This window comes from Lucilia cuprina, chromosome 2 (assembly GCF_022045245.1).
Source record: "Lucilia cuprina isolate Lc7/37 chromosome 2, ASM2204524v1, whole genome shotgun sequence".
Taxonomy (NCBI): Eukaryota; Metazoa; Arthropoda; class Insecta; order Diptera; family Calliphoridae; genus Lucilia; species Lucilia cuprina.
This window is the reverse complement of record NC_060950.1, coordinates 58,365,899-58,392,932: the sequence shown is the minus strand read 5'-3', so window position 1 is coordinate 58,392,932 and position 27,034 is coordinate 58,365,899. Positions and strand designations below refer to the sequence as shown.

Sequence of the window (27,034 nt, the reverse complement as noted above, 5' to 3'; positions counted from 1 at the left end):
TATTGAAAAATCTTTGTACAATAGTCTGTTATTTAGAAACCTGTCTCTATATAAGTTTTTTTCTGCAGAAAAATGAATATAATATTAGCACAATATTGTGTGGCAATACTTTTCAATTTGCAATAATAATTTAAAACAGTGGCAACACCGTTGTGGAAACTTTTTTTGGAAACTGATTTGCGTGAGAGAGAAAGAGAAAGAATATCATTCATCTCTCTCGCGGTACGGAGTTTCTCGTACTCGGAAACTTGTTTTGTTATTCTTCTCATTTGTACAACAAGAAATCAATGCAATTAATACGTAGTTTCTGAAACAAAAGTATGTGGACATTAAGGAAACTTCAAAAGATAATTAAGAAAAATTTTCTCAACAAAAATGTCCTAGTGTGGACCAGGTCTGTGATTCCAATCTTTATCAGCGGCTACGTTTAAGCCGTCTTAGCTTTTGAGACGAAAGAAAACGGAGGCGGCGCTGCCTGGAAAATATTACCGGCGGTCAGCCGCCGCCGATATGAACCGTTTCGGCTTGTATCTCTGGTCTATGGACGTTATGCCAATGTGGATTTGGATTTAAAAGAGTTCATTCATGAATAAATACTCCTGTGCTATCCAGGAATAAAGAACTGAAAATTTATTAATAAAAAACTATTAAACCGGCATATGGTATCATTTGACCCACTGTCAATTCAGTATAAACAATAAAACAAATCAACATTCTAACAACAACAACAACGAAAACAAATTTAAATTGATAAGAGAGAAAGCGAACAACAAATTGAAAAATACAGATACTTTTCGTATTTCATAGTAAGTATTTTGTTGATCAATGATATTCTGTGACGGATCTTTGGCTTTATTTTTGTTTTGACTTTTTCGAAGAAGAGAGAGTGTAGCGAGTAAGTGAGCGTGAGTGTGTGAGTGTGAGTATATCATGTATCGAGAACAATTACTCAAACTAAACGCAGATGCATTTTCATTCAAAATTGTTTGTAATAAAACTTTAAGCGAGTATTGAAATTTCAGTAGACGTTGAGTCTTTAAACTAAACGGTTTGTTTTGAATTTTTGTTTTATTGTTTTGAAAAATTCAATACGGCACGCGACTATTAAACAAGTGACACTTAAATATACGTTTAATCGTTTAATGTGTGGTGGATTGTTTTTTGTTGAAATCTGCAAAACTAAATACAAAATTTATTGATAATCAAAGAAGACTTTAAAAGCAAAGAAAATATTATAAACAACTAAAGAATTTATTTAACAAGAAGAATTATGTATCTTGTGCAAATTGAGATGAAAACAAAGAAATTATAAAAGTGTTAAAAAAAACAAAAATAATAATAAAATATTTTTAAAATTCCTTGAATGCTATGCAAATTGTTAGTATTTATGATTATTTTTCATTTTTTTAATTTTAATTTAATCAAGTGTATTTAAACGTTACTTTTTCGTGTTTCTTTTTTGTTTGGCGTTTCTTTCTTTTGAAATAATTTACATTCAATTTATGCTAATAAACACAATAATAATATGCAAAATAATGTTAAACCGTCACATATTAATTCTCTTAATATTTTAAACCTCCATTAATTAACGGGGGATTTTTTTTTTATTAATTAACAATTTATTTCATTTTCTTAATAATAATTTTTAAGTGTGTACACAAAGTGGTTTACAAAATCCGTACAAAAAAACAACAAAAAATAAAAACACGAAAAAGTAATGTCAAAATGCGGCGTGTATTTGTTTTTGTTGTTCAATATTCTTCATACAATTTCATATTTTTTGTCACTTTTTTTTTTCTGTGCCTTTAAGTATTTTTTTGATTGTTAATGTGAGACACGTTTTAAGTATCACAAACAAACAAACAAAAAAATCACTAACACCCGTTTTTAATTCAATTTTTTTCGGGGAACTTGTCTTGGAACTTAAACAAACGTACGTTTCATTAATCAATCCGGGTTGCCAGTTTAGAGAAATTTATATTATTAAAGAAATTTTGCTAATGCTAGATCTTACAACGTTGGCAGTAAAATGTGCAGAAAATGTCCAATAAAAGTGTCAACTTACAAATTTTCTCAGATATTGTCAGTAATGCAGAAATCCATTCATTGACAACATCTTCGGATTATAACTTCTCACAAACATGTCATTAATGATCATATTATATCGGACAATTTTATTGTTTAATGTTAATAGCTAAAGCCAATCAGTAGGCTTCTCCTTCCTACGCATCCTTTTTAAGTCATTGGTCACGGTTCGGCATAGCTGTTTTAGATTGAGTGAAAAAATTTTATCTGTTTAGAAACTCCGCGCAACAATAGGTAAATTGGACAATTTCATAGACTATATAATAGAGTAGAATAGAGTATAGACAAGACTATATACTTGACCATAAGATAAACTGTAGACTAGACACTAAATTATATTATAAACTAGACAATAGGCTAGACTCTAAACTATAATATAGAGTAGATTATAGACTAGACTAAACTATAAACTAGGCTATAGACTAGACTACAGGATAGACAGTAGTTTAGACTCTAAACTATACTATACATTAGATTATAGATTAGAATATAGATTAGACTATAGAATAGACTATGGACTAAACTAGACTAGACTATAAACTAGACTATAGACTAGACTATAGACTAGACTATAGACTAGACTAGACTATAGACTAGACTAGACTATAGACTAGACTATAGACTAGACTATAGACTAGACTATAGACACTAGACTATAGACTAGACTATAGACTAGACTATAGACTAGATTATAGACTAGACTATAGACTAGACTATAGACTAGACTATAAACTAGACTATAGACTAGACTATAGACTAGACTATAGACTAGACTATAGACTAGACTATAGACTAGACTATAGACTAGACTATAGACTAGACTATAGACTAGACTATAGACTAGACTATAGACTAGACTATAGACTAGACTATAGACTAGACTTTAGACTATACACTAGACTATAGACTAGACTATAGATTATAGACTAGACTTTAGACTATAGACTAGACTAGACTAAAGACTAAACTATAGACTAAACTATAGACTAGACTATAGACTAAACTAAAGACTAGACTATAGACTATACTATAGACAAGACTATACGATATATTAGACTAGACTATATACTAGACTATAGACAAGACTATATGATATATTAGACTATACTATCGATTAGACTATATACTAGACTATGTAATAGAAGTATAGACGGGTCTATATACTAGACCATAAACTAGACTCTTAACTATATTATAAAAAAGACAATATACAAGACTCTATACTATAGAATATATTATAGATTAGACTATAGACAAGACCGTAGATTAGAGTATCGACGATATTATAGACTATACTATAGATTAGACTACACTATACCTTAGACTATAGATTAGACAAACTTACTTAAATATTTTAAGAAATCTCCATTAATAAAGAATTTTGAGAGTTATTAAAGAGGCGATACAAGATTAGAATTGAAGCTGTTACACTGCTTTTAAAAGTAATAATCTTTAGATTGAATTTCCTAAAGAATTCTGTAACCGATTCTAGAATATAACAGTTACATTGACAGATTTTTTTGAAAAGTTACTTGGTAATTGATGTTTTTAAAGGAAAATATATCCGATCTTAAAGTTTTTATTTTGTTGAAATTGCAAATATTCTTTCGGCAACCCCCACAAAATTAAGATAAACCACAAAGATAAAAGTTTAAACACTGATAAAGTGTTAACCCAAAAATCGCGTTTTTTTTTCTGTCATAAGTATTTCGGTATTTATTTATTGTTGAACAATATTGAAGTATATTTAAATAAAGCTTAAATAACATTTATATTAATAACAACAATTTGTCATGTCATTTTTTAAATTTTTGTCTGATTTTCTGGGCTAAATATTAATTACTAAAAGCTACTAAATACAATGTAATTATTTAAAATATTCAACAATAAAAAAATTTATATTATATGAAAACAAAGTAAATAAACTATAAGGCAAAGACATAGTTTAATAAAAAAATAATTTAAATAAAAATTAATAAAATATATTAGAAAAAACACAGATGTTTAAGATAAACAATTGCAAATAGCAAAAAACAAATTAAATGAAAATATTTACTAGACATAAATTATTTATAAAACATTTTTTTTAATTTTTTTTTTATTTTTGTATAAATATGAACATTGTACTTGATAAACAAAAACAGATGAAAAAATTAACAAATTAGAATATTGAAAAATAACTTAGAAAAATATCCGTGTTTAAAAAGGTGTTTTTAGTTTTAAAAAAAATAAAAATAGAATAGTTAGAAATTTCTAAAATAACTTTTTGAAAAATAAGAAAATATTTAAATTGTTATTTAAAAAAAAATAACTATTTATAAATAAATTTATTGTTTCTTTTAAATCAACACACACCTGCTATTTATAGAGAAAATGATAAAATTGTCATTTTAAATAGAGTAAAAAAAGTGACTAGAATGTTCCTTGAAGTTAAATAAGACAAATGTTTGTTTTACAAAAGAAATAATTTAATAAAAATTAAACAACAATTGGCAATAATAATAACAACAATTTTTGATATTAAAAAAAAACTCAACAGTTCAGTGACTATTTAGTTCCCTCCCTTCAAAAAACCATCACTATTATCATCATTATTACTATAACCAGTCATCGACAGGCAACCAACGTTCGTTCGTCTATCGTTTCATAATTCTGTTTATTATCAATTGTAAAACTAAAAACTACAACAACAACAAAATCAACAACAAATAATGATTGTGGACAAGAAGGGCCAGCAGGCAGCACTGGCAGAAGATTTCAATCAAATCAATTTAAATAACATAAATTTAAATATTACAACAACAACAACAACATCAACAACAACTTCCACAAATACTGAAGCAATTGAAGATTTAGCTATAATAACAACAAGAACAACAGTGCAACATTCACAATACAAAAATCAAACCAAGTCCATGGCTCAATCACCTATCAATAAAAGGCGTCACACTGCCTTGCCTCATTCATTGATTATGAATCAAACCCAACAACAACAACAGCAACATCATTCCCACTCGACTGCACAAAACCATATCATAGAGGAATTAATCGATTTAGAATTATTGGAAACTAAACCGATTTTAAGAAAATCTTTATCAACACCCGCCTTTAATGCTTTAGAAACTCAACATCCGCTTAAAAGTGAAGTTACTATAATAATCAATCATAATCATCATCAACAGCAGCAGCAGCAGCCGCAACAGCACCAAAAACAACAACATCATCATCACCAGCAATCGCTGCAGCAACAACAACATAAACATCATCATCATCATAATCAACATCATTGTCAAGTGCATACAAAAAACATGATTAATTTAAATAATCACAAATCAACGATTTCAAATAATAATTGCAACAACTTATCAGCCACTAAAACTACAACAACATCGAATAATAACAATAATAATGCCACAACAACAATAGCTAATAATAATTCTAATTCTTCCTCCTCATCATCATCGCCGCCAGATACAACAACAACAACATCATTAAATCAACGTTTAGGTTGTGCTCATTATAAACGTCGCGCTATGTTTGTGGTAAGTTTTAAATTTTATTTCAATAACCCATAATTAAGCATTGAAAATACAATGCATGCGACCAACGATAACTGCCAGTAGAATCAAATCTTTCGCAACTCTCAAACTCTAGTCTAGTCTGTAGTATAGTCCATACTCAGCGTAGTCTATAGTCTAGTCAATAGTCTAGTCTATAGTCTAGTCTATAGTATAGTCTATAGTCTAGTCAATAGTCTAGTCTATAGTCTAGTCTATAGTCTAGTCTATAGTCTAGTCAAGAGTCTAGTCTATAGTCTAGTCTATAGTCTATAGTCTAGTCAATAGTCTTGTCTATAGTCTAGTCTATCTAGGCTATAGTCTAGTCTATAGTATAGTCTATAGTCTAGTCTATAGTCTAGTCTATAGTCTAGTCTATAGTCTAGTCTATAGTCTAGTCTATAGTCTAGTCTATAGTCTAGTCAATAGTCTTGTCTATACTCTAGTCTATCTAGGCTATAGTCTAGTCTATAGTATAGTCTATAGTCTAGTCTATAGTCTAGTCTATAGTCTAGTCGAGTCTAGACTATAGTCTAGCTTAGTCTAGTCTATAGTCTAGTCTATAGTCTAGTCTATAGTCTAGTCTATAGTCTAGTCTATAGTCTAGTCTATAGTCTAGTCTATAGTCTAGTCTAGTCTATAGTCTAGTCTATAGTCTAGTCTATAGTCTAGTCTATAGTCTAGTCTATAGTCTAGTCTAGTCTATAGTCTAGTCTATAGTCTAGTCTATAGTCTAGTCTATAGTCTAGTCTATAGTCTAGTCTATAGTCTAGTCTATAGTCTAGTCTATAGTCTAGTCTATAGTCTAGTCTATAGTCTAGTCTATAGTCTAGTCTATAGTCTAGTCTATAGTCTAGTCTATAGTCTAGTCTATAGTCTAGTCTATAGTCTAGTCTATAGTCTAGTCTATAGTCTAGTCTATAGTCTAGTCTATAGTCTAGTCTATAGTCTAGTCTATAGTCTAGTCTATAGTCTAGTCTATAGTCTAGTCTATAGTCTAGTCTATAGTCTAGTCTATAGTCTAGTCTATAGTCTAGTCTATAGTCTAGTCTATAGTCTAGTCTATAGTCTAGTCTATTGTCTAGTCTATAGTTTAGTCTATAGTCTAGTCTATAGTCTAGTCTATAGTCTAGTCTATAGTCTAGTCTATAGTCTAGTCTATAGTCTAGTCTATAGTCTAGTCTATAGTCTAGTCTATAGTCTAGTCTATAGTCTAGTCTATAGTCTAGTCTAGTCTATAGTCTAGTCTATAGTCTAGTCTATAGTCTAGTCTATAGTCTAGTCTATAGTCTAGTCTATAGTCTAGTCTATAGTCTAGTCTATAGTCTAGTCTATAGTCTAGTCTATAGTCTAGTCTATAGTCTAGTCTATAGTCTAGTCTATAGTCTAGTCTATAGTCTAGTCTATAGTCTAGTCTATAGTCTAGTCTATAGTCTAGTCTATAGTCTAGTCTATAGTCTAGTCTATAGTCTAGTCTATAGTCTAGTCTATAGTTAGTCTATAGTCTAGTCTATAGTCTAGTCTATAGTCTAGTCTATAGTCTAGTCTATAGTCTAGTCTATAGTCTAGTCTATAGTCTAGTCTATAGTCTAGTCTATAGTCTAGTCTATAGTCTAGTCTATAGTCTAGTCTATAGTCTAGTCTATAGTCTAGTCTATAGTCTGGTCTATAGTCTAGTCTATAGTCTAGTCTATAGTCTAGTCTATAGTCTAGTCTATAGTCTAGTCTATAGTCTAGTCTATAGTCTAGTCTATAGTCTAGTCTATAGTCTAGTCTATAGTCTAGTCTATAGTCTAGTCTATAGTCTAGTCTATAGTCTAGTCTATAGTCTAGTCTATAGTCTAGTCTATAGTCTAGTCTATAGTCTAGTCTATAGTCTAGTCTATAGTCTATTCTATAGTCTAGTCTATAGTCTAGTCTATAGTCTAGTCTATAGTCTAGTCTATAGTCTAGTCTATAGTCTAGTCTATAGTCTAGTCTATAGTCTAGTCTATAGTCTAGTCTATAGTCTAGTCTATAGTCTAGTCTATAGTCTAGTCTATAGTCTAGTCTATAGTCTAGTCTATAGTCTAGTCTATAGTCTAGTCTATAGTCTAGTCTATAGTCTAGTCTATAGTCTAGTCTATAGTCTAGTCTATAGTCTAGTCTATAGTCTAGTCTATAGTCTAGTCTATAGTCTAGTCTATAGTCTAGTCTATAGTCTAGTCTATAGTCTAGTCTATAGTCTAGTCTATAGCATATAGTCTAGTCTATAGCCTAGTCTATAGCCTAGTCTAGTCTATAGTCTAGTCTAGTCTATAGTATAGTCTATTCTATAATCTAGTTTATAGTTTAGTTAATTCCTACAGTACGGTCTTCAGTCTGGTCTATTGTCTAATCTTTTGTCTAGTCAATTGTCTAGTCTGTAGTCTATTCTATTGACTAGGTTATAGCTTAAATACAAATATTCTGCTCTCCACCGTTTTTCGCCCGTCGTCACCATTGTGATTTGAATAAACATTTTAAATAATACAGTAGTTAAGATCGATCGATCGTTCTAATTGTATTTAATTTTACAATTGTTTTCTAAACATTTTTCTATCAGTCAACCCCCATTTCTTACACAATTATTCTTTACAAGTTGATTCATGTTCAAATTGTTTGTACAACTATAGACTAGACTATAGTCTAGTCTATAGTCTAGTCTAGTCTATAGTATAGTCTATTCTATAATCTAGTTTATAGTTTAGTTAATTCCTACAGTATGGTCTTCAGTCTGGTCTATTGTCTAATCTTTTGTCTAGTCAATTGTCTAGTCTGTAGTCTATTCTATTGACTAGATTATAGCTTAAACACAAATATTCTGCTCTCCACCGTTTTTCGCCGGTCGTCACCATTGTGATTTGAATAAACATTTTAAATATTACAGTAGTTAAGATCGATCGATCGTTCTAATTGTATTTAATTTTACAATTGTTTTTCTAAACATTTTTCTATCAGTCAACCCCCATTTCTTACACAATTATTCTTAACAAGTTGATTCATGTTCAAATTGTTTGTACAAAAACAAAATCCAAAAACAACCAGCGATCTTTTACTATACGTTAATTTTGTGTTTATTTTATCAGTGGTGTTAATTAATTTTGATTACTGATATGGTTACAATTAATTTAAAAATTTGAGAAAAAAAAGCAACTGAGAAATTTGTAAGCAATTACATGTAACATGTAAACAAATGTTTGTATTTGTAATTTACGTTTTTTTTTTCTTTCAAATTTCAAAACATTTGAACTCCCTTATAATTTTTATATCGTTAGAAGAATAGTAGCTAATAAGTAATCAATTGTTTATTAATTTAGAATGTTTGTTTGTAACTTTGTTGAAGATCAAAAAAGAAAAACAAAAATTAAATCTATTTTAAATTAGTTTCATTGTGCACACTCCATTCGAATTGCGACGAAAATAACGAACCTGCTATAAAAATATTTATATTTGTTATTAGCGGCTAAAAGGTGTTTAAAATAAAATTGAAATATTAATAAGTGTGACTGAAAGTCGTGCTATTTTAATTAGTGTTAAGATTTTGCTATTTCTTTATTTAATTTTCTTTATAAATGAAAATTATTTTTTGTTTAAAATTAATGACATATTTAGATATTTATTAACGGTAGATTTCAAAAGGTGCCGTTTTCTTTCAAAAAAAAAAATTAATTAAAATATATATAGAAGGGAATTTAATGCATTTGTTTGCATTTTTTTGGTTCTCAATTATATGTGAGTGATAAGGAAATGTGTGAGATATTAGCAAATTTAAGGAATTTATTGACGTGATAGTGATAGAAAGTATTTCATTGTTTCACTCACGGTATACTTAACAAGGTAGCAGCACTTGAGACCAATCGCACGATCACTCTTTCGCACAAAACGAATTCAATGATATCAAAATCAAACAAAAGCTGATTTTAGACTTTTTCAAGTGTCAAAAGTGACATTTCTGTATACTTTGTGGCACGATTGTCAAATATGTTTTACATGGAGTTTGACAAACGTGTGTGCCTTTTTACATGTCTATATATAAAAAATTGTAAACAACGATCAGCTGGAATAGTTATGACAACCTTGTATCCAGTACACACTAGTTTCGCTGTACTCATTTATCCATGGAACTCTGGAGAAGTGTTCTCATTTATCTCTAAAACTAACAACTTTTGAAATGGAAGGGAACTATCCAGAGCGTTGATAAATATACGGCTCATTATTGAAGTTTTATCTAAATATGAAATGGGGTCTGAGTTCTTTTATGTCAATGTGGTTTTATAAAAGTATAATTAGACCAACTCTAGCTTATGCTTTAATGGACTTCTTTGGTCAAAATAATGTAACATCAAATTTCTCCAGAGAGTTCAGCGTACATGCTGCTTAGGTATAATTGATGCCATAAGTATTACGTGGAACAAGGCTCTAGAAACGTTGCAAGATAATGCGCCAATTAAAACATATTTTGTTATGTCGAGGCGCATACAGAAGAACGGTTCTTTACTTTAGGCAAATTCTTCAAAAGTGGTTATATTTCACGTCATTAATGTATACTGGACACATTGGATGGTGTCATTAGACGTGTCTGATAGCATACTGACACAAAATATTTCGGAAACTTTGAAATGTTCAGCCTGACCAGAATGTCTTGTTCAAACAGGACACGTAAGATTCCGTTGCTACATGAATGGCTCTAAATTGAGGGACAAAGTGGCCTGGGGTTCTATATTGAAGACCCAGAAACAGAAATATACCACCGTTTACCTAAATACAATACAATTTTTCTGACAAAATTGCGAGCAATAGGGGAATGCGTAAATTGGATAAGAATAAATATGGTGCCCATAGGGCTGACTATATTTGCCAACAGCCAGAAGGCAATTAGGATGAAATTAGGTTAAAACTACGACCGTATTGGATTGAAAGAAAACTGTAATATGGGCAAGGGAAGGGAGCTCGAAGATGTTAACTTGACTGAATTATATTGTGAGACAATTAAAAATATGGGTAATGGAAACCCATTCCTCTTGGAATAATGAAACTATAGGTAGAATCACAGAGATCATATGGAGTTGACCCTGACGAGAGCAAGATGAGAATTTAGGTAGTCTGAGATTAGTGCGGATTCAGATGAATGTGGAGAGACAATAGAACTCTTAAGATAAATGCAAGTATCTTGGGATACTTGCAGTGTTCTTTACGAACACTGATTTGAAAATTCTTAGCAAATTACGTTCTAAGAAAACTATTAACAAACAATTTTCCATGAAAAGGGCGCACATAGTGGCCTAGGTGTATTTCTTCGAATTGGTTATAGTATACATACTCCTAAAGGCCAATTTACACGATCACACTTTACGTACGTAATATTTTTTATATTATTTGAATTGTTACGCAAGTTCAAAGAAAATCATCCAAGTCGACCTATATCTTCATATTGGAAGCTGGAAACCTTTAAACACTTAAGTTAAAATTGAGTTTTAAATGGTACTCCACTAGCAAAGTTGAAAAGTTTCATTGGTCTTCTCCAGGGTATAAACAGCTGAGGTTTAAAGGTCTCCACCAGGGTTTAAATAGTTGAGTTTTACTGGTCTCTACCAGGATATAAACGTTTGAGTATTCTATTGTCTCCACTAATAAAACATAACCTCACTTAAGGTGATACGAATGCACGGGGTTAATGTAGACAACATATAACTTTGAACAGTTATGTATATGAAGTAGTACAATACACCAGTGCGATCTAGACGCAAAACTGTCGAAAGCCAGGCAACAAACACAAGTCTGAATGCGTTTAAGAAATAATCGCGTTGACGCGAGTGTTGTTCCCCAACTCAGACCTGAATTACGACAGCTTTACGTACGTAAAGTCTGGAAACGTCTATTTCACTTTTTTTGTATGTGTTTACATAAAAATAAATCCCAGAATCATTTCAAAATATTAAGAGAGTCGTACGACTGTCAAATTGTCTTAACTGTAAAAATTGAGAAAATATGATTTAATAAATCATCACATTAAGTGCCATTTTGTCTACTTGAAATTTCTAGGACACATTTCATTTAATTGAAATTCAAACCTATAAATTTCTTAAGATTTATCTTGATAACCAAAATATCTATTCATGTCAATTGGTGACAAATATAAATTCATTAACAACTTTACTTTTGTAAATATTTTTCTATTAATTATTTATACGAGTTTTATTACATACATATATACCCATTGGCATTGTTTATATGAAACATACAAAAAAAAATTAACAAGATACAATAATAATATTATCTTGATCGACACTTTTTTTAAAACATTTAATAAAAAAACTGTCAAACACTAGTTGCAGTTAAAACAATTAAAGTTTTTATTAATTATGAACGTTTTTTTTTAATTTCGTGAACACATTTATATGTATTTGCATAAGTAGTTTTTTTTTGTTTGCTATAAATATGATAAATATTTGATTTGAAATTTAAAAGTGAGACCTTGTTGTACGGGCACTTCACACGATCACACTTTACGTATGTAAAGTCTAATGAAAAATTAAAATGAAATTTCATCCGTATAACGAAAAAGCGAATAAAAGTCGTATGATTAATATTGCTTGTGATTACACGATTGGTAAAAAACAATAACAATGTAAGACCAGGTCCATACTAGGAAACTTTTGTTGAGAAACTTTTGATTTTGTATGTGAGAGAAAGATATGGTTGACATTTCTAACAAAACAAGTTTCAGAGTACAAGTAACTCCGTACCGCGATAGAGATGGATGATATTCTTTCTCTTTCTCACTCACGCAAAATCAAAAGTTTCCCAAAAAAGGTTTCCTAGTGTGGACCGGCACTAAGAAGGAAACAGCTGTTTCACTTTTTTGTATGTGTTTACCTAAAAATACATCCCTGTTCTAATGCGACCTGCTTGTTTTTTAAATCATTTCAGAATAGAGCCATACTAGTGTCTCAATGTTTGAGGGTTTCATTACATATTTCGTTTAGAGGATCCCATCCGTACTCTTCTACACAAAATTTTGACAGATCATAGTTCCTGTTAAGCCGCGTTAAGTATGGCTTGATTGTATGTAAATTGGTTTGCATTAAGTTATCAGTAGACTTCCTAGATAACTTGTAAGTCAGTTTAGTACTAGGTTTCCACCGATCTCTGCTTAATGAATAAGACGATCTTGTTTCACTAACAAAACGATCTGCTCATCAAAACTCAATACAACTAATTAAACTTGAATATGAGCTTTAAATATTTGTAGGCAGACGGCAATAGATATCGGGTGATAAAGTTAAGCCTAAGAAAGTATTGGATTGTAAGAAAGTTTTCACACACTACTCTCCGAGAGATAAGTTTGGCATCATATGCTCATTTTTGAAAAGTCTCCAATGAATGGTCGAATGTACTACCTTTAATGGGAAGTGTGCTCGAGGTAGTTAACCTGACGAAAGCAAACGATAGCAGAATTTTAATTCTAAGTGAGAGAATCATATAGGTTTGCATTGAGTTATCAGTAGTTCTCCTAGCCAACTTCTAAGTCAATCTTAGTATTAGGTTTCCACCGATCTCTGCTTAATAATTGAAATGATCTTGTTTTACTTACAAAACGATCTCATCATTAAATCTATATCAATTCCCTAAATAATGTAAATTAAGGCAATTTAAGACGCCTAAAGAGTTTAACATCTTTACCCACTGACAGAAGCCAATAGAGCGATATCAGGTGATAAAGTTAAACCTAAGAAAGTATTCGATTGTAAGAAAGCTTTCACACACTACTCTCCCAAAGCTAAATTTAGCATCATATGGTCATTTTTGAATAGTCTCCAACGAATGGTCGAATTTATTACCTTTAGAGGGAAGTGTTCTCAAGGTTATTAACCTCACGAACGCAAACGAAAGCAGAATTTTAATCATATAGGTTTGCATTGAGTTATCAGTAGTCCTCCTAGCCAACTTCTAAGTCAATCTTAGTATTAGGTTTCCACCGATCTCCGCTTAATAATTGAGATGATCTTGTTTTACCTACAAAACGATTTCATCATCAAATCTATATTAAAATAATTAAGACAATTTAAGGCGCCTAAAGAGTTTAATATCTTTACCCACAGACAGAAGCCAATAGAGCGATATCAGGTGATAAAGTTAAATCTAAGAAAGTATTGCATTGTAAGAAAGCTTTCACACACTACTCTCAAAAGGTAAGTTTGGCATTATATGGTCATTTTTGAATAGTCTCCAACGAAAGGTCGAATGTATTAGAGGTTGAGACTGTCAGTAGACCTGCTAGCCAGTTTCCAAATTGGTCTTAATACTAGCATTCAATCGATCTTTTCATAATAATTTAGATGATCTTGTTTCACTTACAAAACGATCTCATCATCAAATCTCAATACAACTAATCAAAATACTCTAAATAATGTAAATTAAGACAAATTATAAACAAAAAATCCCATATCATTCCATTGATTAATAATGTCAAGTTATATTAAGAAACTTAACATGTTTCTAATACCCGCATAAAACGGTTCAAGTGTAAAAGATGGTATAGAATTTAACCGGTTTCATATTTATTTAAAGATAAAACAATTAATAAGTTCCAAACAGTATAAATTAATATGTTGAGAAAAACAATAACAACAACAACAAAAGAATATTTTCATTATTCTATATAACTACACACAACGTACTCACTTAAAGCTTAAGTTGGCTTTACACGATCACACAAGCAATATGATGTGTCAAAATTTTGTTTAAAAGAGTATGGATCGTCTAAACGTAATATGTAATAAAACCATCATACATTGAAAGAGAATACGCATGGAAAATTTGACATTCGTATGGCTCTCTTCATTCAAGAAAACAAACAGGTCGCATTAGATCAGAGATGTATTTTTATGTAAACATATACAAAAAATGAAACAGCTGTTTCTATCTTACTTTGTTATTGTTTATACCAATCGTGTAAACACAAAAAATATAAATCTTACGACTTTACTTCTCGTTTTTGTTATACTTTTCATGTAAAGTGTGATCGTGTAAATTGATAATATAATGTTGGAATTGATAATATAATGTTGGAACAAATGGTTAGTTGATTGCTTGCTGAAATAGCAAAAGTATAATTCTTTTATTTATTTTTAATAAGAAATAATTAAAATAAACATTTGCAGTTTATTTTTATCAGCTGTTAATTCTAAATTTCAAAATTTATAAATAGAATACAAACCCTAGACAAAACAGAGAAAGATAGTTGTGATTGTATTAGAAGTGCACAAAAGGAAACTAAGTTTCTTAAGAATAATTGAATTAAAGAGAATTATAAAAGATTAAATTTAGATTAAAAAGAAAATAAATAATAATAATTGTAATAATGAATGAATGATAATGTAATAATAATGCTTGCAAGATCTTTTTTAAAAATAAGTTAAGACAACCACCTTAGCAAGTAAATTAACCTAGTTTATGAAACCCCGATTTTTATTATAACTAAAACTACATATTGACATAATTTATTCAATATTTATTTATTTAGTGATTTACAATCGTCTATATGTGTAACATAAACTAGTTACAAAAAGTGTTAATTGATCTTGCTTATATAGAAATTTAAACAGTCTAGTTGTTATATATTTTTTTTTTGAGGTTTCTTAATAAGACCTTAATTTCATTGCGTACTGTAACAAATAAACAATTTCTTAATGTTACATATATTTTATAGTAGATGATCGATAATAGAATTAAATTTCGAAAAAAATTTAAAATTTTCCTTAAATTTTTGGTCTGTTAAATAAAATTAATTAACACCAAAACTCGAATTAGAAATAAAAATGAAGTTTAAGTGCAGGTATGTTTGTTTGAAGTAATGTGAAAAATGTAAATATCAAATAATGTTTAAAAGATGTTAAATGATGACTTTGCAGTAAAATTTTGTTAATCATTATTTGTAATGTTAATGGAATTGCTTTGTAAGGAATTCCAAAGGAAGCTAGTCCTCTCTACATGTTCTGAATTTGCTTGGAACTCGCATTTCCAAGTTTGTGTAGTTGTGCCCATAATCTATTTTTTTGAGGTTTCTCATCCTGCTCCCGTTGGGGTCATCCCATAGGTTCTTTGTGATTCTACACACCATTTCATTATTCCAGGAGATCTTATGCGATTCCCTCGTCCATAATTTTTAAATCGTTGCATCAAATCCTAATGCCGTCCGGTGTATAGTCTAGTCTATATTCTACTCTATAATCTAGTATATAATCTAGTCTATAGTCTAATCTATTGTCTAGTATATAGTCTAATCTATAGTGTTATCTATAGTCTAGTCTATAGTATAGTCTATAGTCTAGTGCATAGTCAAGTCTATAATCTTATCTATAGCATAGTCTATAGCCTAGTCTATAGTCTAGTCTATAGTCTAGTCTATAGTCTAGTCTATAGTCTAGTCTATAGTCTAGTCTATAGTCTAGTCTGTAGTCTAGTCTAGTCGAGTCTAGTCTATAGTCTAGTTTATAGTGTCTATAGTCTAGTCTATAGTCTAGTCTATAGTCTAGTCTATAGTCTAGTCTATAGTCTAGTCTATAGTCTAGTCTATAGTCTAGTCTATAGTCTCTATAGTCTAGTCTATAGTCTAGTCTATAGTCTAGTCTATAGTCTAGTCTATAGTCTATAGTATAGTCTATAGTCTAGTCTATAGTCTAGTCTATAGTCTAGTCTATAGTCTAGTCTATAGTCTAGTCTATAGTCTAGTCTATAGTCTAGTCTATAGTCTAGTCTATATAGTCTATAGTCTAGTCTATAGTCTAGTCTATAGTCTAGTCTATAGTCTAGTCTATAGTCTAGTCTATAGTCTAGTCTATAGTCTAGTCTATAGTCTAGTCTATAGTCTAGTCTATAGTCTAGTCTATAGTCTAGTCTATAGTCTAGTCTATAGTCTAGTCTATAGTCTAGTCTATAGTCTAGTCTATAGTCTAGTCTATAGTCTAGTCTATAGTCTAGTCTATAGTCTAGTCTATAGTCTAGTCTATAGTCTAGTCTATAGTCTAGTCTATAGTCTAGTCTATAGTCTAGTCTATAGTCTAGTCTATAGTCTAGTCTATAGTCTAGTCTATAGTCTAGTCTATAGTCTAGTCTATAGTCTAGTCTATAGTCTAGTCTATAGTCTAGTCTATAGTCTAGTCTATAGTCTAGTCTATAGTCTAGTCTATAGTCTAGTCTATAGTCTAGTCTATAGTCTAGTCTATAGTCTAGTCTATAGTCTAGTCTATAGTCTAGTCTATAGTCTAGTCTATAGTCTAGTCTATAGTCTAGTCTATAGTCTAGTCTATAGTCTAGTCTATAGTCTAGTCTATAGTCTAGTCTATAGTCTAGTCTATAGTCTAGTCTATAGTCTAGTCTATAGTCTAGTCTATAGTCTAGTCTATAGTCTAGTCTATAGTCTAGTCTATAGTCTAGTCTATAGTCTAGTCTATAGTCTAGTTTATAGTCTAGTCTATAGTCTAGTCAATAGTCTAGTCTATAGTCTAGTCTATAGTCTAGTCTATAGTCTAGTCTATAGTCTAGTCAATAGTCTAGTCTATAGTCTAGTCTATAATTTTGTCTATAGTCTACTCTTTTGATCCTATCCTATATGTAGTGCCTATCTATCACGAGTATCTTCTTGCCTTCTTAGAAATTACTGTCTTTCTTATAAAAAGAAAGATTTGCGTCTTCGAAGGGCAAGGGAAGGCACCACGTAAAACCAAATTATTTTTAAATGTTGAATAATGTTATTTAGTGAAGATCAACAGTTAAAAGTTGTTTTTCAAATACTACCCTTCCTTATACCCGCTCAACACACTGTTAAGCATGTCGCCTCACGATTACAAACATTGATCTTAAATATCTATGGCAAACTTTTTAAACTAAGCTACATCATTAGCCCTTGAAACAAAGGAAACACACCCCAAGTTCTGTATTTAACAAAAACATGTGTATGACGACTTTGAGGAGCGTCACGTTTTTCCTTTTACCCTGGCAACAACAAGAAGATCTTCGATCTTGTGTATTCTTGTTTAACCAGCCGTGGCTTTCATAACAATATTTGTTTATTTTTTTGCAAATTAATATTAATTATTTGTTAATAATAAAACGTCACTTATGAAAGATCGTCAATCTATAAAATTATTATTTATTGCTGTTTTTTAACTCATCATCATGATCATCGACGCGATCACATAACATTGATCTATGCAAATTAAGAAAATTTCATTTATAGAACTAATTTATGAAATTTTTTTCGACATATTCCTTTCTTATGATTAATTTAATTAACATTAAGTAAATAATATGTATTAAAAACCAACAACAAATAGAGGCATCAAACGCAGATCACAAAACAAGACAATTAATTTATAATAAATAATCGATAAAAAACGTATATTTTCTATACAATTAAATGATCGATAAACAACTCGGAAATTATTCACTCCCACCACAACAAGTTGCCGCAATTGAAAAGTGGAAATTTAACGCGTTGTTGTTGTTGTTGTAACAGCTTAAACTATACAATTTTAATCCGGGGGTATCTGTGTCCAAGCCAAGAAATTGGGCTACTTCAATGGGGTTAGTCCATAAATCCATTGGGCTAAGTGAAGTAGGGTGGGCTGGACAGTTGAATATGTGGTGGGTATCATGGGGACCCTGTCCACAAGATGGGCATATATTGGGGACGGCACGGTCTATGCGGGACCAGTAGGCGTTGAGCCTGTTGCTCCATCCCGATCTCAGTTGTGCCAGAGCAACTCTTGTTTTCCGCGGCAGGTTCTTCTCTATTTCTGCTATGGGCGGTGGGCGATCTCCAAGAACGACATTCATGCGGTAACCTGAAACCGCGGTATTGATGGCGTCTCTATGAATGTCGTTCAAAGCTGCTGTATACGAAGTCCGATCTAAGGAATCCTGAACAAAACTACGTATGCTCTCTTCGTATACACGAAGGTCCTTCCTGACATGCCTCGGGGGAGCATCCAACTGTGTGATGTTAAAGTTGGGATGACTCCTCCGGTGACATCCCAGGAGGAACTGTTTAGTCAGCATGACATTATGTTCCTTGACTGGGAGAACCTTCGTTTCCCCATGTAGATGGTGTTCTGAGGTTATTTGCATGCAGCCCGTTACAGTCCTTAGGGCGGCATTTTGGCAGCTTTGAATATTTCTCCACTGGGTATCACTCAGCGATGGAGACCACACTGGAGCAGCATAATTGACCACTGACCGGCCAATAGTTTTATAGGTAGCCAACAAGGTTTCTTTGTCCATTCCCCAGGTGCTGCCGGCTAGCGCTTTGAGGACCTTGTTTCTACTTCGCAATTTGTGCGTTATTGCAGTGGCATGAGCTGAGGAAGTAAACAGGCTGTCAAAGGTGACCCCCAAAATCTTTGGATGGTTCACAGTCGGAATTTGGTTTCCATCGACTACGACGCCTACACAATTTAACGCGTCATTACTGTTTATTAAAAAAAATAAAATATTTTTGTTAATACCCTACAGCTTGGCAAATTGTGTATTTCAGAACATTTAAAATTATCTAAAATAAATAAAAATGACATATTTCTAAAATATTATCAAAATTTTTGTGCTAAAAGATCAGAAAATTTTAAAATATATTTTTTTCAAAAAAAAATCCCAAAATCGATTCCAAATTATTTTTCTAAAAGACCAATTATAGATTTTGTTGTAGTTGATATCTCATTATAATTTAATTTTATTTTGCAAAAATTGTATATAATTTTATGTGCATTTACTAGACAGGTGTAAATTAAATGTATAAATTGTATAATTTAATATCTCGATTACTCGTTTGATGTGTTAACAGTGTTTAAATTTGAATTGATTGCTTTTCGTGGCTGGCTGACTGGCTGGATCGTTTTTTGTTTGTCTTGATCTTTGATTTATTATATTATAAATATTTTCATGTTTGAAGAGGTACATATTTGTAGAGCAATAAAAGCAATTAAGACTATTATTAGAGCCGCAGAACTTGATTGCGTCATTTATGTTTTCGCAAATAGTATAAACAAATTTATTCAATTATGATGATACAAATTCAAAGCCCAGAAATATACTAAATGTCTGGGACTTTAGCTGGAATAATTTCTACAAGATGAATTTCAAATATGTAGATATCGGGCGACCGAGTTTCCCAAGATCTTCTGTATCACCTACAGCAATTACAAAAAAGTTTCGAGACGTTGCATTAACGTAATGTTTTTGGCTTTAAGACAGTAATCAGATGTTTTCAACTTAATCACATCCTTTGTCGCCACATTGTTCAGATACTCATTCTCCTATAATGTCTGAATAATTGACAATATTATCCAAGCACTCTTATATTGATTAGATTTTAAAAGCTCAGCAGAGATTCCGTCAACACCTGGAGATTTGTTCCCCTTAAGATTGTTAATTGAATCCGCGATTTTTTCTATGGTGGGACATGTGTAGTCGATACATGGGTCGTCCATGTATGAATCGCATATGCAATTAATCCTAGGGAATGGTTACTACGCGAGAGTATGCGGCTATAGTGGTTATCCCACACCTAAACCTGTTCCTCTTCTGTTGTTACAAGTTTACCGGTAGTATATTTTAGGGACCTTTGCTATGTTGTATGACCCCACATTATTTTTTTTAGGAATCGGTACATATTAGTAGTACGTAGTGGCTCTACGCTGCGATCTGTGGGCCCATATTGACTTCGTCTTGCCAACATCTTTTGTCATGACTAGGTTTCACTTCTCTAACGCGCTCATTGTAACATGTTTGTACTTGTTATTTTACACTAAGGGAACGAGCTCAGATCAAGTCAGATTTTTATGCATTTCAATTGCACGCCGGAGATCCACCCTTAACTATGGCATTCATCAGATCATAAATTATTATGTTTTCTGTATGTGGGAAGGGCAACGCCCACTATTGAAAGTACCCTATGTTTATTCCTTATCTTATGAAATTCATAAAACCTCGTAGGAGGTAGAATTTTCCAAATATTGCAGTGAGGCCTTTCATTTTCAGACAGTGAGGAAAATATTTCAGATTTACAGTTTCTTAAATATCAACTTTTGTGCAAGAGAGATTTTCCAGCAATGTTGGAAATGTAAATATATCAAGGAAAGTTGGAAATTGCATAATGTATATCAATTCAATGTTGAAATTAAAACTAAAAGAATCATAACTTCTTAATCTGATTAGTTTTCTCGGAAAATGGGTAATTTCCCCAACGATCGCTTAACAGGTTGTATTAGACAAAGATCATGTTTTTTCCACTAATAATGTATTTACATTGAGAATGTACTATCCGGCAAATTTGCATAAGTTAGTACTTATTTTATAAAAAGGGAAATATTCGTAATTTATTTGATTATTATTATGTATTTACGATAATGCTTTAATAACTTTAAAATATTTTTCTACCTTTTCCAGACTCCCTGCTGTAATAAATTCTACAAATGTCGATTTTGTCACGATGAAAATGAAACGCATCATTTTGATCGCAAAACCTTAACCGAACTGATCTGCTCAGAATGTAATACCAGACAAAAGGTACAAGAACGTTGTCAAAATTGTGGCATACGTTTTGGAAAGGTAATTATAGAAATATTTCGCTACATTTTAACCCTTTTCTGATAAACAATTTTTCATTACTTCTAGTACACCTGCTTGATCTGTAATCTCTTTGATGATTCCAATAAACGTCAATATCATTGCGATCAGTGTGGCATTTGTCGCATTGGTGGCCGAGAGAATTTCTTTCACTGTAAAGTCTGCAATATGTGTTTACCCATACAATTGAAAATTGATGGCCACAGGGTAAGTTGATTTCAATTAGCCGCGTAACAAGGGGGTCTGATGTTAAGAAAATGTTTGAAATGTTTTAAATAATGTTTGTTGTTGGTTATTAAAAAAACATTTTATGGGGAATTTAATTAAAACTTTTACAATAACAAAGTGCTTTGGGGAATTTAGTTTTGTGATGCTTAAATCGCGTGTAAAGAATAGTTTAGAATCTACATATATAGTTGTTTAAAATTTTAATGAAATAGTTTATAAGTATGAGTTTTTAATGGCTTTGAGATGTTTCGAATACTTAAGAGATGATTTGTTTTTAATTTAAATTGATTTAGGCTTATTGTCTATATTTAATTGAATTCAAAATTATGTTATTTTTTAATTGTTTGGCATTTTTGTAAATTTTATGATTGATGTGGGTACATTATACCCTCATCAATATAGAATCTGTTATCTTATTATTACAGCAGAATAATTAATAAGAAATTTTAACTGCTTGAAGGCATTTTTGTATTGTTGTTAAGATGATATAGTTGTAAATTTTAAGTTTCCGGTTAAGGAATCATATTTATTTATAGGATACGGAAGTATTTTCTTCAAAAATCTGAATTAAATATGTGATATACGATTGTCAGATCTTACAATGTTGGCAGAAAATGATCAGAACATGTCTAACAATGTAAAAACTTCAATTTTTAGTTTTTCAACGTTGTCAGACAAGTTTACAAGACAAAAATTGTAAGTTGATATGGTTGTTAAGACATTTTGTGAACGTGTTTCTGTCAACTTTACTAGATCTAACAACCTTGTATACATATAAAAATCGAATCTTTGTAACTCTAGGTCATATTTATTTATAGGATACGGAAGTATTTTCTTCAAAAGTCTGAATTAAATATGTGATACACGATTGTCAGATCTTACAATGTTGGCAGAAAATGATCAGAACATGTCTAACAATGTAAAAACTTAAATTTTAAGTTTAAAAACTTAAATTTTTAGTTTTTCAACGTTGTCAGATAAGCTTACAAGACAAAAATTGTAAGTTGACATGGTTGTTAAGACATTTTGTAAACGTGTTTCTGTCAACTTTACTATATCTAACAACCATGTATACATATAAAAATCGAATCTTTGTAACTCTAGGTCCACACTAAGAAACTTTTGATTTTGCGTGAGAGAGAAAGAATATCATTCATCTCTCTCGCAGTACGGAGTTTTCCTTACTCGGAAAGACCTGGTTCACACTAGGAAACTTTTGATTTTTGTGTGTGAGAGAATGTGAAAGAAATATCACTCATCTCTTTCTCTCACATACAAAATCAAAAGTTTCTTAACAAAAGTTTTCCAGTGTGAACCAGGTCAAACTTGTTCCATTTTGTTATTCTTCTCATTCGTACAACAACAAATCAATGCAATTTATACGTAGTTTCTGAAACAAAAGTTTCTATCAATCGTAATTCAGCTATGGGTGGATAAAGTCCTACGTGCGTCATTGCCATTATCGTTTAAGGGTAATCAGGCCGTCCATCTTTCGCTGCCTTCGAGAGTTTTGCGTTTCACTCTCGCATTGGTTTAATGTGTGGCATCGCATAACTGTGCCGCGTTACGGTTCTTCGAAGTATAATGCATTAACCATATGTCTTCTTTTTAATAACCTGAAAATGTCTTTGATACATGGTGGTGTGCCAAACAAAACACGTTTACGATTTTGGTGGAGACCAGTAAACTTAGGAGCGGAGTTCGGGAGTTTCAGCTTCCTATACGAAGGTATAGGTCATATTGGCAGTTCTTGGACGAAGCTCTTTTAGGCGAAAGTCGTAATTGGTGATGGCGTTATGAATATTTCAAGGCCAATTAATCCCTCCTTAGTGGTTCATATGGTTAAGGGGGCAACTTTAAACAAACAAAAGTTTCAATGTGTGGACATTATGGAAACTTCAAAAGAGAATTAAGAAAAAGTTTCTCAACAAAAGTTACCTAGTGTGGACTAGGTCTCATCTAATCATCATGTTTTACAAGCCAAAAAAACTAATCAAACCCCGTCTTCATAAAAATGTAAATCATTTATTTTAGGTTTATTGCACAGATTTTCCAAACAAAATTCTTACAATAAACCATCAACAACTTTACTACAAATTTATAAATATGGGACATATTGTATACGGACGAAATTTTCTTCGATCCATAACAATGCCCCCTATTCTGCATTTCAATTCGAATCGAAATTTTCTCCGTTTGGCGACTTTGGTATTCTGCATTTCGATTCGACTCTTCGCCACAAAAACAACAACTTATGCCTGGTTCACACTAGGAAACTTTTGACTTTTGTGTGTGAGAGAAAGAGAAAGTAATATCAACCATCTCTTTCTCTCACACACAAAATCAAAAGATTCTCAACAAAAGTTTCCTAGTGTGAACCAGGTCTTACAAAAACGTTGGTACGATCGTAACGCAGAATACACACGTTAGTAAAGCATTGAAACGAAATGGAATTGCTCCTTCTTTTTCTTACGATTTAGTTTTTTGTTAGAATGCGTAAACGTAATCGAAATGCAGAATAGGGGTGAATAGATATCGACTTACGAAAACTTTAACTGAATATATACTTTTTTCTTTTTATTTCATTTTAGTGCGTAGAAAATATATCACGTTCTCACTGTCCTGTGTGCCTTGGCGACATACATACCTCACGCATTCCATGTCACATTCCTGACTGTGGTCATCTACTGCATAAAATGTGTTTTGATCAGCTCTTAACCTCAGGCCATTATACATGTCCCACGTGTCAGACATCACTAATAGATATGACAGCATTATGGGAGTATTTAGATGCCCAGGCTGAATTAATGCCCATACCTAAGAAATATGAAAATCAAAGAATACATATATTTTGTAATGATTGTCATAAGGTAAGGAAATTAAAAAGAAAATATGTTAAAGTAAAATTGGCATTTAATTGATTAATGGATCCATTTTACTTAAATATTATTACCTGTTATTTTGTAAAAAAAACTTTAAATTTTTGATTTTATATTATCTCTAGACTTCCAAAACAAAATTCCATTTTATTGGTTTAAAATGTGTTAACTGTGGCGCTTACAATACCACGCAGGATGTTAAGAGACGTATGTCTCTGGTTACAGGTAAATATACAATTTTATAAATAATACATTTTTTTCTAAAATTAATTAATTAAGAAAATTATATTTACTTTATAATGTTTAACAATTTCAGATGAATCCACGTCTGCCTGACATTTGGTGTTTTCAAAAGCTTCTGTACTAAAGACGTCTACAATGCATAAATTGAAAAACTTAATATTTAGTTTATTTGAAAATATATTCTAATTGGTTTTTCTACAGGACACTTGCCACTTCTTTCTTTTTACAAGGATTTTTACAATTACATGATTTAAAATAGTTTTTTTACATTTGAAAGTATAATTTTAGGTTAAGAAGTAGAAAAATACCAAACACCTTGAACTAAATTTTTTTAAGATATAGAACTAAATATGAAAACTTTGACAAAATTATTGCATTTATATTTTACAAAAAAAAAACTGATTTTCGAGCGGGTATCGAATATAGTTCAATTTTACGAAAATATAAATATTACAAGAATTTAATATATTTGAAAAACTTCGGTCCTAATCTGGGAAATTGGATGAAAATACATTTGTTCAATTCACAATCAATGTTGTATTGTTGTAGCGTTGTAAGTCATACAAATGTTCAAATAAATTTTTCAAACAATAACAAGTAAGAAATGATAGTCGGGCGAGGCCGACCATATATACCCTACATGTGATTTAGTTGCCATAATAAAGTATTTAAGTTGAATTGTACCTTGCCTCAGATATACATATTTAAGCCGTTTATTGTTGAATAAATTGTAGACATTTAAGTGAAATTTCGATAGGGGCTATGGTCAAATGAGGCCCTATAATTATAAAGATCATGAGGATCATCAATACTAGTACAGAACTTTGTTTTGCAGCTTTTTGTCGAGATATGAGTATATTAAACATAATTATGAACTTAAAACCCCTATTCGGCGGGTTCAGTTGTATGGGGGAAATAATGGACCGATGTTAACCATTCAATAGGTTTCGTCTACGTCTACCATAGAAGACCATGTACCAAATTTCATTGAATTATATTTAAAATTCCGACCTGTAGTTGGATTACAAGGTTTACAAGCCCTATTCGTGCGTTTAGTTGTATGGGGGCTAGCTGAAATAATGGACCGTTGTTAACCATTTTCAATAGGTTTCGTCTACGGTCTATGTGCCAAATTTCATTGCCTTACCTCCGAAATTGTGATCTGTACTTTGATTACAAAGTTTAAAAGCCTTTATTCGGGGGGTTTAGTTGTATGGGGGCTAGGAACGATCTTAACCATTTTCTTCAGCTACACTTTTCACCACCTGAACGAAGGAGGTAAACTTGAGCCTAGACGTCGTAGTCGATGGAAATCAAATTCCGACTGTGAACCACCCACAGATTTTGGGGGTCACCTTTGACAGCCTGTTTACTTCCTCAGCTCGTGCCATTGCAATTACGCACAAATTGCGAAGTAGAAACAAGGTTTTCAAAGCGCTAGCCGGCAGCACTTGGGGAATGGACAAAGAAACCTTGTTGGCTACTTATAAAACAATTGGCCGGTCAGTGAGTGATACCCAGTGGAGAAATATTCAAAGCTGCCAAAACACTGCCCTAAGGACTGTAACGGGCTGCATGCAAATTACCTCAGAACACCATCTACATGAGGAAACGAAGGTCCTCCCAGTCAAGGAACATAATGTCATGCTGACTAGACAGTTCCTCCTGGGATGTCACCGGATGAGTCATCCCAACTTTAACATCACACAGTTGGATGCTCCCCCGAGGCATGTCAGGAAGGAACTTCGTATATACGAAGAGAGCATACGAAGTTATGTTCAGGATACCTTAGATCGGACTTCGTATACAGCAGCTTTGAACGACATTCATAGAGACGCCATAAATACCGCTGTTTCAGGTTACCGCATGAATGTCGTTCTTGGAGGTCGACCAACGCAATCTTGTGGACAGGGTCCCCATGATACCCACCACATATTCAACTGTCCAGCCCACCCTACTTCACTTAGCCCAATGGATTTATGGACTAACCCTACTGAAGCGGCAGAACTTCTTGGCTTGGACCTAAATACAGAACCCCTGGATTAAAATTGTATAGTTTAAGAAGTTACAACAACCATTTTCAATAGGTTTCGTCCCTGGGACAATAGAAGATCATGTGGCAAATTTCATTGAATTATCTTTAAAATTGCGACCTGTAGTTTGATTACAAGGTTTACATTATAAGTTTACGACCCACAAAATGATTCTGAGCCGATTGGTATACTTTAAGGTTGGTATAGGACCAATAACATTGTGCGTTACAAACATCAGCACAAACCCAATATTCCCTCAGCACTAAAGTTGTGTACGGTATAAAAATTATGACATACTACGATACAACCATACAACACTGATTGTGAATTGGACAAATTGTGTTTGAAAGCAGGCCAAAACAAA

General features: G+C 31.8%; 1 protein-coding gene across 2 annotated transcripts; it reads left to right on the top strand.

Moving 5' to 3' along the window:
- Nucleotides 1-1,040: 1,040 nt before the first annotated feature.
- On the top strand, nucleotides 1,041-24,840 carry LOC111684042 (transcriptional repressor NF-X1 homolog). Of its 2 annotated transcripts, XM_046949931.1 has the most exons (7): nucleotides 1,041-1,377; nucleotides 4,454-5,627; nucleotides 21,108-21,269; nucleotides 21,336-21,494; nucleotides 24,107-24,385; nucleotides 24,520-24,619; nucleotides 24,711-24,840. In XM_046949931.1, exons 2-7 carry the CDS (start codon nucleotides 4,797-4,799, stop codon nucleotides 24,728-24,730), a joined length of 1,551 nt encoding a protein of 516 aa, XP_046805887.1. In that variant the 5' UTR covers nucleotides 1,041-1,377; nucleotides 4,454-4,796; the 3' UTR covers nucleotides 24,731-24,840. The 2 variants fall into 2 exon arrangements, with proteins under 2 accessions (XP_046805887.1, XP_046805890.1); XM_046949934.1 differs by having other exon boundaries at nucleotides 4,703-5,627; nucleotides 24,520-24,840.
- The last annotated feature ends 2,194 nt before the right edge of the window (nucleotides 24,841-27,034 follow it).